This window comes from Macaca mulatta, chromosome 2 (assembly GCF_049350105.2).
Source record: "Macaca mulatta isolate MMU2019108-1 chromosome 2, T2T-MMU8v2.0, whole genome shotgun sequence".
Taxonomy (NCBI): domain Eukaryota; kingdom Metazoa; phylum Chordata; class Mammalia; order Primates; family Cercopithecidae; genus Macaca; species Macaca mulatta.
In genome coordinates this window covers 125,132,410-125,147,336 of record NC_133407.1, presented here as the reverse complement: position 1 = coordinate 125,147,336, position 14,927 = coordinate 125,132,410, and the positions used below count along the sequence as shown (strand labels likewise).

Sequence of the window (14,927 nt, the reverse complement as noted above, 5' to 3'; positions counted from 1 at the left end):
CCACAGCTATGGGAATGGGGACCATCAGCTCAAATGCCAATCTCCAATTCCTCTGTAGAAAAACTGCAAAATAACACACAGGGACAGGAAAAAGACATATGCTGTTCACTTTCATTCAATATCCCCATCTGTATGCACCTAGGGGGTGTGACTGGCCCCATATTAACACAAAGATATACAGCAAGGCATGTGTACCCTACTCGTGCTGATAATTTCAGCAATGAGAATATGAAGAGTAGCTATAAACCTTTTTCTTCAAGGTGGGGGATATAGGACAAATTAAACCCTAAAAGTCATCTTTGCTAAACCTCTGTCAATGAAAAAAAAAAATTCTTCCTGGTAGCCATGTGAGCCTTAAATTCATCGAACTCTGGCTCTGCACAGAAGAAGGCATGACAGCAGCCAAAGCCAGTTCAGATTCTGGTTCTGCCACTTTATTTGCTGTGGGATCTCTGCTGTCGTAGCTCCACCTCTCTCCCATGTCTTCACAAGAGTTGCACAGCATTCATTGAGAGCATGTTTACGCACACTTTTGTTTCGTGAATCTTAAGCACTGGCTTTTAAAAACAGTTACCATTTATAAAATTTTGTGTGCCAGTCAGGCACAGGGGCTCATGTCTGTAATATCAACTCCAACTCCAGGGAGGCCGAGGCAGGCACATCACCTGAGTTCAGGAATTCAAGACCAGCCTGGCCAACATGGCAAAACCTCATCTCTATGTAATACAAAAATTTGCCGGGCGTGGTGGCAGGCGCCTGTAATTCCAGCTACTCAGGAGGCTTAAGCAGGGAGAATTGCTTGAACCCAAGAGGCAGAGGTTTCAGCGAGCTGATATGGTGCCACTGAACAGCCTGGGTGACAAAGTGAGACTCCACCTCAAAAAAAAAAACAAGTTTTGTGTGCCTAATGCTTTTCTGGTGCTTTGCACACACATCTCATTTAATATTCACAAGGATTCAAGAAGGTTGAAATTCTCATTATCCCCATTTTAAAGATAAGAAAACCAATAAAGTTAAGTAACTGGCCAAAGTTAGCCAAGGACAAAGCTGGGATTCACTCTGGTACCTGCAAAAAAATGCATATTTTTTTAAATACACATTTGCCACTGGCCTCTTTCATCAGAATCCACTTGTCTTCAACTCTCATTCCCCCAACCCCACTTAAAGTTTCCAAGGCATATAAGGTTTACTTTCACAAAATCCTTTGTTTATGTGGTCAGAGTGCTTACATTTCCCCTAGACTCCCCAGAAATCAATTTTACCCCCACTTCGCATCATAAGGAGCAACAGAAATTTCAAGAACCAGCAACTCCCTCATTTCAGTTAAGAAACTTCACTAGCAACTGAGTTGTTCTTTGAAAAACCACATCCTAAAATATGTTCAGAAAGATCTCTAACGCTAGAGTCATGCACTGCTATGGTTTCAGTCTGTCCTCACCAAATCTTGTTGAAATTTGATCCTCAACATGGTGATGCTGCAAAGTGGAGCCTAGTGGAAGTTGTCTGAGTCATGAGGGTGGATCCCTCATGAATGGCTTGGTGCCATTCTCAAGGCAGTGACTGAGTTCTCATTCTGGCAAGCCCGAGTCATTTCTTGTGGGAATGGATTAGTTCCCTTGAGCGAGGTTGTTATGAAGCCAGGACGTCACTTGGGTTTTGCCTCTCTTTGCACATGTCCACTTCCCCTTCCACCTTCTCCGCCATGTTATGATGCAGCACAAAAGCCCTCACCAGACACCAGGGCCACGCCCTTGAACTTCCCAGCCCGTAAAACTGGAAGCTAAATAAACCTCTTTTCTTTATAAACCACCCAGTCTCAGGTAATGTTATAGCAACCCACAATGAACTAAGACCTCTAGCATGCAAACCTCTATCACATGAAATAATTTCAGCAGCTTCTGACCAAACTGACTGGGAAAATGAGAAGCTAGTGCCTAAAACTGTCAAGAGATTTTCTGCACCCTCCACTCATAACCTTCACACACATGTAAATAAGAGAAAATGACTAGTTGTAGAAGAGAAAACAACTGGTGGGAAGAGGGATAAAACAGGGCAGGCACTGACTAGCAATGTGTTCTAGAAAACTTAGCTTCTGCCTACGCACATCTGGAATCACCATGATGCACCAGCCAACATCTGTCTCATCAAGGGCAGTAGATCTGGTGATCAACTAGTACTTGTCAACCAAGCAAAAATGATCAGCTCAGGCAAGCCCTTCTCCTAGTCCAACCTGCACAAAGCCATTACTGGGCAACAGATCAGCATTCATTTTCACGCTCTACTGTCAGCTGAGGCAAGCTCTGCTGCTCTCTGCATACCTCATTCACTGTTTCTGGAACAAACAAAGCAGAAATAAGAAGGCTACCTTCTCCTGAATCAACCCTAAGATCCAAGGCCACTTTTGAAACAATGAGCACCATATTCACAGAATTTAGCTTAAATTATTCCACAAGAGAGGGGGAAAAAAAAAAAAAAGGTTTACTACCATTGCAACCATCAAAACATAACCCTGCGGTCCCAGACACATTTGTCCTCTAATTAGGACAGAATCCTGTTTTCAGCAATAGATACCTTAGTGGCCAACAGAAGGTACGAATTTAGCTTTTCTCTTTTTAAAGATAAACTTCAACCACCATGACAATATATATACTCAGAATTATCTTGAGGAAGGTATTAACCTTGGATAGCATATCTCGTAAGAAGACACAATATACAAACATGAGATATATTGAAAATACATGCAATGACATCAGTGTCTTGTAAAACATTCTATAACCATTTGAAGAGCATTATCTACTCATTCTGTCAGCCCTCAAACATGACTACTGCTACCAACACACCAAAGATACAGCACAAGGATGAATGTGGTCCTGCCCTCAAAGAACATAGTCTAATTTGGCTCTGAATCATATGTGGGAAATTCATGTAAATGTATTACATATTACAGCGACCACTTAATGAACATGTACTAAAACAAGGGTGAAGGAATCATCCCCTCAAATCATACATCTGTAATAGTCAAAAGCTAGCCACTCTATTGTGTACAAAGTTCAAGCTTTCACATGTTGTTGTTGTAAAAATTAAAATGTGCACTATTTCTATCATTTATTGGAAATCCATGTGCAAAAATTAGGAGGGCAGCAATATCGTGTAAAAAACTAAGCAGCAAGGGACCCACCAATAAGGCATCTCCAATATTAATGTACTCAGATCCTACTCCATTAGTCACTGGCTTTCCCCCCTTGTCCCCCCACATCATACCCCTTATTGGGCCATCTGATAACAAGAAAGTGATCAAGAGAACCAGCTCTTAAATGAGCGATTTTTCAAAACACACTTTTGTTTTAATTGAACAAGCTAACAGAAATTCAGATCAACCAGGGAAGTCAGCACATGACTGTGCAATATCCAAGCAGCAGGCCATTTGTAAAGCCAGAAAAGGACACAGCCAGGAGAGCTGAGCTTCAGCTTCATAAGCAAGATTGATAGGAAAGAAGTCAAGTCATCAGGCAGCAATGCACCTGTGCGCACTAGTGCATGTGCACACACACCTGGTTACACGTGACCAATCCAGGCAATACAAAACCCCAAACAAGTCCAAAGAAAAAATCTGTCCCTCAGGAAAATCCACCTATGCTTGGGTGGCAAACACCTCCAGGGACCAGCTGAGTATTGTAAATAACCACTACGGGCCAGGTGTGTGCCCCATCCCAAGGGGTAGCACTATTTAATTTCAGGTTAATGTTGTTGCCTAGCAAGAGCATAGGCCCTAGGCTGTTAGACCTTCCTATTGTTCAAGAATAACCCAGACTTTCATGGGAAGCTCTCATGAGGGCCGGGGCTTCCATCTGTTTTGGTCACCATTGTCTCCCCAGTGCCTAGAACAGTGCCTGGCATGCTCTAGGCACACAGAAACTTGTTGATGGCATGAATGCCAAATGACTGATTTTTAACACATTCTTAATTTTTATTTTATTTTTTTCTTTTAAACACAGTATGGCCAAAAGAACATCTGTAGAATTCCAGATAACCCAAATGCCTGTCCTTTCTCCATTTCTCCTTTCCAGACACAAGATCCGGAAGTAGCTTTGTTTCTCATTTTAGACAAAGACGTCTGCCCCCACCACTCCAATCATAAATCACATTAGATAGTTTTAAAGGCTACACATAATTTTGTTGGCATGAGCAAATCTCCGTTTTTTTTTTTTTGTTTTTTTTGTTTTTTTACTTGGGTCTCCAGGAGAAATAAGGTTTCATGTTTGAAAAACAACAACAAAAAATAGCTTATAGGCATTCCATTAACCAAGTTCCACTTACCACCTTGTCTGCTACTCCCTCAGGATAATCTGTAGCAAGGTTAGCAAGATAATGGAAGGGTTCTCAATGCTTTAGGAAGCAAACCCTCACAGGAAAAAGTCAACAAGTGCACCTCACAGATCACAGTGCGTCCCAGGCATCTGACTTGCATATTGCAAAAAGACCATAACCCTTCCAAACTGCCTAGCCTAGAATCAACAATCTCTAAAATTCCAGAAAAAAAATTTAGAAGCCATTTAGTGAAGGGTGAGGAAAACAACCCCAAAGAAATTGAGGGTCTTGCCCAAGATCCCACAGCTGGTTTGGCTGGCTCCCATGGCTAGTTCCAAACTCCAGAGGAAAAATGCAGAATCCAAGCCATCTCTTGCCAAACACAACACCCTCAGACCTTTCCTGAAGTTATGATTCACAGCCTGCTGCCCACACTTAGATGATATACATGGGACAGTAAAAATACCGCATTATTACAAAGTAACCATATTCAAAGCCCCAAACAAAAGTTCTCAAATTACAAAGCAAATCAATTTAGGTAATTTGGAAGAGGAGTAGTGTCAAAAAAACTCACCACCAACAAATTCAGTCTCTATCCACAGTTATTATCAGCTTATTCAGAAGCTAAAGTAATTTGCTGAAAGGTCATCTCTTCAACGTAACCAAATAAAATCCTATACTAATTGCATTACGTACTTATTTAATTGTAACAAGTACAGTATTTCACCCAGTGTTTATGGCACTTGCTTATATGGGAAAATAGGGTGAAATACATAAAAAGCTAGATCTTTCAATTGGCCCTCCTGTGCAATTAGGAAAATTAGTTTCCATACGCTCTTCAAAAAAAAAAAAAAAATAACTTTTTTCTATCTGGAAAAAAAAAAAACAAAACCCTGAGCAATGATTAGAGAAACATATTACAATCACCGCCGTGCCCCCCCAACCCCCCACCGCCCCCGCCAACACCCCTACGCCTCACTAGCCCGGTGACCTTGGACCTACCTTCTTCAACTTTAGTTTCTTCACCCTACAGTGGAAATAATCACGGTTTCTACTTCCAGGGATGATTAAAAGCATATAAAATGCTCAAGTATGGGGCAGAGATCACATGTGCCTGGTAAGCGTAGGCTATTATAATTATTATTCCCATTTTATAGATTAAAAGGGTGAGGCCCATGTGCCCAAGGTAAATGATGTAATGAACTAAGAATTTCAACCCAGGTCTCTGGGGTTTTGGTGTGGATTCTGAATAAGAGATATGTATATCTGAAACTCCCAGATCCCCAGCGCTACCCAATCCCACTTCCACAAGATGTTAGGTAACCACCCATGGGTAACCACCCTTAGCTACCCACGGACAGAGCTAAGCCTTCACGTTTACTAGAGAAACGCTTCTGGAAAAGTGTCATTTTAAAAAACAGGTAAAACTCATAAATAACCACTGCTTTGTAAATAAATCCTTTTCACAATTCTTAAAAAGTTCTCGAGACAACCTTAAAAAGTCAGTAATATTTCCTCACTAGACTATGCTTGTATGCTTGGTCAATTGCTTATGGCTGTGTCCCCTACCCAAATCATTCCCAATTAATGAGCGGATCTGATTTAAGTGCACTGCAGGATTCATGAGGCAGTAATGGTATGATAACTCAAATACCTCTTAGATGTATATTGTAACTAGTATGAATTCCTCAAAAGTATATCCACTGCATTATACAACACCCTGCTTCACTCACTTAGAAAGATAGTATCACAGACCCAAAAATAAGACCAGTTGTCCTATTTTCTTACATGGAAGTGTTACATATTCCATGAACTATGCTTTCATTTTTTTCTTTTTTAGTTGCTAGAATTCAGCAGCCAACTGTGTCACTTTGCTACTCCCCAAAAATAGCTAAACTGAGTAGTTTAAAATCACATTTTGTTGTTTGGCCAGAAAAATATCATGCTGATTTCAGTCTGCAAAAAGAAAAAAGAAAAGATTAGAGGGCACAAGGTGTGCATGAGTGTTTGGTTCTCTCTCATATGCTCTGTAGCTCTGAATCCATGAAAATATAGAGACAGGACATGAATGTGTTCAAGTGTTACACAAGTGTAAAACAAAAGCAAACACCCAACTACTGTTTGCTTCCCATCAGTGGAGCCAAAGTGAATCCCAGTAATGAGTAACCTATTTTCCTCCATTACCACACCGTCCATAAGGCCTGAGAAGACGAATTAACATCTCAGGATGCAGGACCAGACGATTCTTTCTACACAGGGATTTGGAAGATTCATCAGACACATTTTAAGCCCGCAGAAAGCATTTTTCCCACTCAAAGCTGAGAAAGCAGAGACCTCCTTTGCAATGTGGGCAATCTCAGACTTCATGAGGGCTTTCTCATTTCTTTAAACTTCAAAATGTAACCTGTTAGTAATCTTACATAGGATGTCCTCATGCTGATCCCCACTCCTCCTCACCCTCAACAGCAAAGACAGATACAAAAACCCATCACATATGTTTACACCATTTTTTTAAAAAGTTGTCTATACATACAGTCGTCCTTTTCAATTCCACTGTCCTCCTTCCATACACTCCTATCCAAATCTCTTAAGAACACATAAAATAAAAACGGCGGCCACGAGCAATGGCTCAGGCCTGTAATCCTAGCGCTTTGGGAAGTTGAGGTAGGAGGATCACTTGAGGTCAGGAGTTTAAGACCAGCCTGGGCAACACAGGGAGAGCCCCTGTCTCTACAAAAATAAACCTATAAAACTTTTGATTTAAAAAAATGGCTATTGAGCACTTACTATTTACCATGCATAGCGCTAAGTCCTTATATGCATTCTCATTCCAGCCTCACAAAGACTCTAGGAGTCAGGCTTCTATCACCACCCCATTTCAAAGAGGAAGAAAAAAATTAGGCACAGAGAGGGTATGTAACTTTTCCAAGGTAGCACAGCTAGCAATGGCAGAGGTAGGCTGACTCCAGAGGCCATATTCTTACCTACTTTGCTATATTCTGTATAACTCTCAATAGCTACCTAGTTTAGAAAACAAATAAAAAAGCATTAACAAGTTCCAGGATCCTAAAAGACTTCTTCCAGCTACATGCTGACAAAACAGTATGGTTAACTCTCACCAACTGGCTGACACACATCAAAGTTTTCATTCAATATGTAAGTTACCTCCCTCCCCACATCCACCCCAAGTACAAGTGAAACACAACCCAATTCTGTTTGGGAGGTTTCCAAAAGAGAAACCAGGCACATATAGAAACCTCATCATCTGTCATTCCTCTTCCTATCCCTGGAAGCACTTAAAACAAAATTTTTTTTTTTTTTTTTTTTTGAGACGGAGTCTTGCTCTGTCACCCAGGCTGCAGTGCAGTAGTGCCATCTCAACTCACTGCAACCTCCGCCTCCTGGGTTCAAGCGATTCTCCCACCTCAGCCTCCCAAGTAGCTGTGACTACAGGTACGCACCACCACGCCCAGCTAATTTTTGTATTTGTAGTAGAGATGGGGTTTCACTATGTTGGCCAGGATGGTCTTGATCTCTTGACCTCATGTTCCACCCGCCTCAGCCTCCCAAAGTGCTGGGATTACAGGCATGAGCCACTGCACCTGACCAAAACCAAAAATTTTTTAATAGTTGTATTAAGGGCTGCAATCATAAAACCTTGGGCCTGCATAGATTCAGCAAGCTATCTCACACAGAATATATTTTTCTGTCAAAACACCAAATATCTTGCTACAAATGATACCAGGTAAAATGGTCCCTCCAATTATAGTTGTCCCAATAGGAGGGGACAATCACTCAAGAAGCCCTCTAGCTACTTAAAGCAATCTTGCACAGCCATCACTTACGCCTAACAATCCTTTTCGCACTGAGTAAACCACAAATTTATCTGTTCTACATCTCAATCATCACAGACTTTCCTGAAAGTGAAATTTACCTATATTACTTTAAGACATTTTTTAAAGAGCCATTAACAATCCTGAGTTCTTAGAAATTTGCAACAGGCAAATTGTAGGGAAAAGCAACGGGAAGTAAATACAGGTTTCTGGAATATACTTATCCTTTTTATTGATTTTGTTGGTTACAACTCCACATAAACACAATACCAAAAATAAGTCAAAGCAAAGTCCGTATCAGATAACTCTTTTTTACACAAGTACAGTTGATTTTTTAAGTGCACAGAACGTTGCCCTAGTCCTGGATGTAGTTCGTTTCCAAGCAAGATGGTTGGGCCCATTTCTCAGACTGGCAAATGGACTTTGGTTTTTTTTTTTTTTTTTGGAGACAGGGTCTCACTGTGTCTCACTCAAGCTAGAGTGCAGTGGCATGATCACAGTACACTGCGGCCTCAAGCAGTCCTCCCACCTTAGTCTCCCAAGTAGTGGGGACTAAAGAGTGCCCCCAGCTAATTAGTGTTTTATTATTTTTAGAGGCAGGGTCTCCCTATGTTGCCCTGGCTGGTCTCCAACTCCTGGGCTCAAGCGACCCTACTGCCTCCCAAAGCACTGTGATTATAGGAGTGAGCCACAGTGCCCAGCCTTATCTTTTAATCATTTGCACAGGCAACCTCATTCTGGGACAAATTCAGTGACTATTGCCAAATCCCAAAAGAAGCCCTCACAGAGCAGGCTCTTCTCAGCCCCTCCTGAGCCACTCCCTCATCAGTGGCTGCTTAACCTAGATCAAGCTCAGGTGGAGAACTAAAGGTGGGGAGCAGTGTACTTCTTGGCTTCCATATTAATAAAACAGCCCATTTTATTCTCTAAACAGGATACAGCCAAAAACAATTTGAGGGACCACCATCAACATCTAACAGAGGTCAACTTTGAACCAAAGCAAACAAAGGGCTAATTTCAGGGCATCAAGTGCTTTAGAGGCAACTTCAGATGCCCTAAATTTTTCCCATAAACTCCGGGTTATGGAATGTGACCACATGAATGTAACCCAGGATGACAGTATTAATTACAATTGTTTAAATCTCTTAATTCAGAATGTACACATATTGTAATCTTCATCCTGCCTAGAAATGGCATTTCATTGTCACATGCTGAATGGAAATCCAGATTTAAAAAGAACAAACAACGTTTCACTGTAAAAGCAAAGTGTTAAAGCAACAGCCCAGTAGAAATGTAATCCAGCACTTCGGGAGCCCAAGGTGGGCAGATCACCTGAGGTCGAGTTCAAGACCACCCTGGCCAACATGGCGAAACCCTGTCTCTACAAAAATACAAAAATTAGCTGGGCATAGTAGCACGCGCCTGTAGATCCAGCTACTCAGGAGGCTGAGGCAGGAGAATCGCTTGAACCTGGGAAGCAGAGGTTACAATGAGCTAGGATCTCACTACTACACTCCAGCCTGGGTGACAGAGTGAGACTCCACCTCAAAAAAAGAAAAGAAGTCTCCAGGAAAAGGAAGGGAGGCAAGGGAGTATGAGAGGCTCCCGAATAACTACTCTAGGGCATTTTAAGTGATCTCAGGTGAATGCCAAGAAAATTACTTTCAATCGGCACACAGGAATATGACTGATTCTACTTTGCTAACTTGGGAGCAGTTTAGAATAGAAAGGCAAATCTGATAGGGCTGTTTGTTTTGCTGCATTAAATCGTCAGCATGCCCTGGATTGCTTCATGTAAACAACAACATAATCTTTTATTCAGTGAAAACAGATCCATAATTAAGGGGAAATGCTCAAAGCTTCACTATGGAGTAGTGAGTTTTCCCACATCAGCCAACCTTTCCTATGACCTTTCTTCTTCCAGCAACAGCAGCAACTTCCCCTATTTCCAACAGGCCCTGTGTATGCCTATCTTTATTAGTGCTGTAACTCCATCAACCCTCAAATGTGAACACTGTTTAGAAGGAAACATCAAAAATTTTATTCCATAACTGTGTCAAAGGAACCCAGTTTAGAGACTCGGTAAAGATTCTTCATTTTCAAACATGATACATGAGGGAGAGTGAAAAAAACCCTGTACAAGCTCACACCCTGTAAAGAGAAAGACTGCTGACTTCCAAATATTACTTTTGCCTTTTCCTAAGTCCACAAGGGATGCCCATCAGAACTAAAGCCCGCACATGCAAATAAGAGACAGCTTAGAGGGAGATTCATGATTCACCCGATGTTAATGACGGAGCCTCCAATTCTGACACATCCAAGGTACACAGCTGAGCTTATCCATCTGAAGTGTTTCCAATGACAGCATCCTAGATGTAATGTAATTACAATACAAAACATATCAAAACCAGAGTTTCACTCTGAGGGCCGAAAGACAAAAATCAATTTAAAAAAAAAATCTGCTGAATAGCCTGAGAACGTAAAATAGATAAAAGGTTAACCCTCTCAAGTAACACATTTTATATTGTGTCAGAGGCGATTAAATTCCCAGTGATTGGAGATATGTATCAGTTTGAATGAACTATGTGTAGGATTTGCTTTAAAATAATAAGGTGTTGGGGAGGAAGACATGAAAGATTGAGTTGTGAGTGTTGAAGTTGGGTGGGGGATCCATTATATTTTGCTATTTTTGTAAATATTTCTGCAGTGCTTTATAAAGATATATAAAAACGTAATATGCGTAATACCATGTTTGGTAACACTCTTGGCTTTGCACTTGGAAAGGATCGCTTAAAGCATTATTAACGCTGAATGGATCCCAAACCTGCCACACTGCTGTTCAAAGACTAAAATCCACTGTTTTCAATCCACTGGGAAAAAGATCATGCCAGGGCTGTGTTTCCAAAACCCTGCCCCAACTACAACTAACCCGTACATCCTAAACAGGAGCTGAAAACTCAAATGCAACTGAAGAGTTATGCTGAGTTATGATTCTGAGAGGAAACAAACAAAAATACTAAGTAACAAAGGATTTTGGCTAAGACCTCACAAGGAGGACCCTACTCCAAAACAGAAGCATTTTTATCCCTCGTGTCAAACAGATAAGGGCTTTCGAGGTTATAGCAGGCAAGAAGTGGGGGTCCCAAGGCGAACTCCAGCCCCCACCGGGTTTCGAGAAAGACCGGGGCAGCATCGCCAGGCCGAGGCCGCCTCCTCGCGCCAAGGCGCGTCAGCAGCCCCAGAGCCTCGGAACCCGGGCACGCGCTCCCCATCCCTGCGGCCTGGAAGTGGCCGAGGCCGACCAGTGTGGAGGTGGCAGGAGCCCCACCAGTGGCTCGGGGGCGCCCCCTGAGGTCCAGCGGCGCCGCGGCAACCTCGGAAAACGGAAAGCCAGCTTCTCCCAAAGCTCTGATATTTTTTAACTTTGCCGTGCTCCAAAGCCTGCTGCTCCCTCTCTCGGGCTGCACTTTTCCAAACCAAACCGCCCTCTTCCCTACGCCTCCCACCACTGTCCTTTCCCTTTCCGACAGCCCTCGGCTCCCGGACCAGGAAAGGGGCTATTTACCTCGCAGCGTGGGCGCGAAAAGAAAATGAGAAGACGAAAATGGTCCAAGCCCCACGAAAGCACGCTCCCTGGCAGTCCCATTTTGGATCTCAAGCTTCCTCAAACACCAGTGAAAAGAAAACCACAGTCAGCCCACTGACTGCATCCCCGAGCGCAAGGACAGAAGTGGAATTTGAAATTCCTCTAATTTGCAAGTCTGTCCTCCACGGCCTCCCATTGCATCCATTAAAGAGTGGCCCTCACAAAGCTCAACCCGTGTGCACCTGAGCCCGCTCAACCGGCAAGTCCGTGGTAAACCAGGGGAGACTAGCAGGGGGAGATGATTAACCCAAATAGTGAGCAGTAGTCTTTAAGTGAATGAAGGCAGCTGTTTCTAACGGGAGGTGTCCCCAAGGCCTACACTACCGTAGAGGGAGGACTCCAGTGGGCAAACCCCAGGCCCCAAGGTGAGTGTGGACTGCGTTTCTGGGCTGGAGCTCCGTGCCGCTCCGCAGGCAGGAGGATGCGCAGAGAGAAAAGAGGGTGCAGAAGACAAGACGGTGCTTTGCCTTTCTGCCCCTCGAGGCCATCCCCGACTCTGCAAAGGGGGCATTCGCTGCCAGTCCCCCGAGAGGGATCCCCGAGAGCGACGAGGGCTCCCGCGCCCTGCTCCACGGCGCACGACGGGACTAAGGGACCCGCTGCACCAAAAACGGGCGCTCCAGCCGCCCGGGGACAGGCGGCTGTAACCAAGCAGAGCGGAGACCTCGAGGCACGTTCCTCTTTTTCTTGATTCAGATAACCTCCACCTCCGGGTATCCAGGAGCTGACGAATGAGAGGACAGAAAAACGGGGAATTCTCTGTCCTTAGGGGAGCGAGGGATGAAAAGCCAATCGCCCCCTTTCTTCCAGACCTTCCCCGGGCTAGGGCAGGACTTGGCCTCCACCCCCAGGGAGGGAGCAGGACAGCTACGAGGGAGTTCGGGGCTGCTGCCCAGGGGAGCTGCAAGAGAGGAGAGGGAGGCAGCTGGCCTCTGCCCTCCCCAGAGGAGAGAAGAGGGGGCTTGCCAGCTGAGGGCTGGAAGTGGAGGGTCGCCGAGCCTCACACAGTTACGTGCGGTGATTTATTCTCGTTATCAATGGCCAATATTGTTCCTGTCTTAACCTGGCCAGAAAGGGGCGGCTCTGGGGCTGCCAGCCGCGAACAGCCTGCAAAAGGGCAAAGATGAAGGTAGGCAAGGCGCGCGAGACAGGAAAAAATCCGCCCAAGCGCGAACTGCAACCCGGCCGCCGACCCGCCCCCGCCCCCTCCCCGCGTCCAGACCCCGGCAATCCAATCGAGCAGAGCAGCGGAGGGAAGGGGCCACGGTCGGGGCTAGGGGAGACACGGATCTCCCCTAGTCGCCTGCGCCCTGCCCTCTCACTGCACCCAAGGAGGCTGCCTCACGCCGGCACCGAAGGGCTGCCCGCGCCCCAGCCCCGAGAACGGGGGAGGGCGCCCCCGACCCCAGAACGCAGGCTGCTCCCCACATCTTCAGTCCTCCGCGGCCAGCCTCCGACTTCCATTCCCCGAAACCTAGCCTTCCCAAAGGGGTGGAGAACAGCAAAGCAAACCCCCACCTTCTGAGCTCCTTCAATACCCGCCAGAGCGAGGGGGCTCATCCCGGGTCCCCCAAAACCCACAGAAGCATCCTTTCCATGGCCTCAGTCTCCCCAACCGCCCTACAACTCGAATTCTCCCGATCGGCGACGAGTCAGCAAAGGAAATACCCCTTCCTCCCGATTCCAGCTCCCCAGGCCCCCCAAAACGGAACGGGAGCAGATCCCCGCGTCCCCCAGCCCCTCCCCGGCCGGCCCCTGCCTCCACCTTCCTCGACCACCAGCCAGCCTCCCTAAACAGCGCCCAAGCCAGCGGAGCAGATCCTTCTCTACTCCCCGGGCGCCGGGCCACCCTCCACCCTCTCCAGGGTCTCCCGGACGGGCGCCGGAGGTCCGCGCCCAGGCGACAACTCTGCATCCCCAACGCGCGCCGGCCGGGGCCGCGTCCCCTCGGCGGCCGGCACTCACCGGGGAAGCACACGACATAATGGAGCACGGAACTGGTGATTTTCAGGAACAAAATCCACCAACACGGTTCCAGTAACCTCCGCATGTCCGAAAACGCACATCGAAAAGAGGAAAGCAGGGGGATAAACTTGTTGAATAAGTTCTTGCCTCCGTGCGAGCCTCCGCTAAGCCGGGGCGCTTCCCCGGCTCGCCCGCTCCACGGGCCCCCCGCGCTCGGCGGCCCGAGTCCCCTTGGAATCCGGGAAGCCGCCGAGCGCCCCCCGGAAAATCTCAAAAAGTGACCGGGAACGCAGAGCCACGCTGGGGACGATCCTCTCGGCGGAGAAGGGCTGCTTTCCGTTCAAAAAGGAGAGAGCCGAGCGGACAGGGCGCGGAGTCGGCGGCCGGCGGCGATGCCCCGGGCCCGGGGCAGGCAGGGACCGCAGGCGGCGGCGGCGGCGGCGAGCAGCCGAGGATCCCCAACTTGAGTCGGCAGCGCAGCACAGCCCGAGAGCCGGCGGGCGGCGGCGGGGCTGAGCGCGGCGCGGCGTCTCCGGGCTTCAGGCAGGCAGCTCCTTCCAGGGCCCCGGGAAGGAAGGAGGCATGTTTGCGAGAGGGGAGGGGAGGGGAGAGGCGGGGGGAGCGGAGAGCCCCCCAAAATAGAAACGGCCGGAGGAAACGGAGGAAAACACAAAGGATCTCAGAGGGGCGCTGGGGCGAGGGCGCCTTCAGTCCATGCTCCTGAAAGTTGTGGCTCCGGCGCAGGCTGGGGAGGAACGAAGAGCGCGGGGCTGGAAACTGGCCATGCCTCCATACAGGAAGTAACATGTGAGCATGGATCCTGGCAGAGACTTTAAAGCCGGCGAGCGAACGAGCGAGCGAGCAGGGGGCGCGCGGTGGTGGCGGGGGCGCGCAGCCCGGGCCAGCTGGCGGGCGCGCGCTCTCCGCGCTCTTAAAGCAGCCGCGCTCGGCTCCCGCCTAGCACGGGGTCCCTCGGCTCCGCTCTCTCCGCGCGGCACCGGTGGCTGCGGCCTCTACTGGGACAGTTTGAGGACTGGGGGCGATTGTAGCCCGTGCTCGGAGAGAGAAGGGAGGCTGCCTTCTGGAGCCGGCGTGTCTTTTGCAGGATTCCCGTTGTTTGAGCTCTTAAAAGACGCCGCACGTTGCTCGGGTTTGGCGAGATCCCCCGTCCGCGT

The 14,927-nt window shown here is 46.9% G+C and overlaps 1 protein-coding gene across 2 annotated transcripts in view; it reads right to left on the bottom strand.

The window, feature by feature from the left end:
- Window positions 1-14,559, bottom strand: part of PTPRG (protein tyrosine phosphatase receptor type G) — a 745,340-nt gene extending 730,781 nt beyond the window's left edge. For both annotated transcript variants that reach the window (XM_015130516.3, XM_002802749.4), the window contains exon 1: window positions 13,753-14,559. In XM_015130516.3, coding sequence (XP_014986002.3) covers window positions 13,753-13,837 — 85 coding nt within the window. In that variant the 5' untranslated portion in view covers window positions 13,838-14,559. The remainder of the gene's footprint in view (window positions 1-13,752) is intronic.
- Window positions 14,560-14,927: the final 368 nt, after the last annotated feature.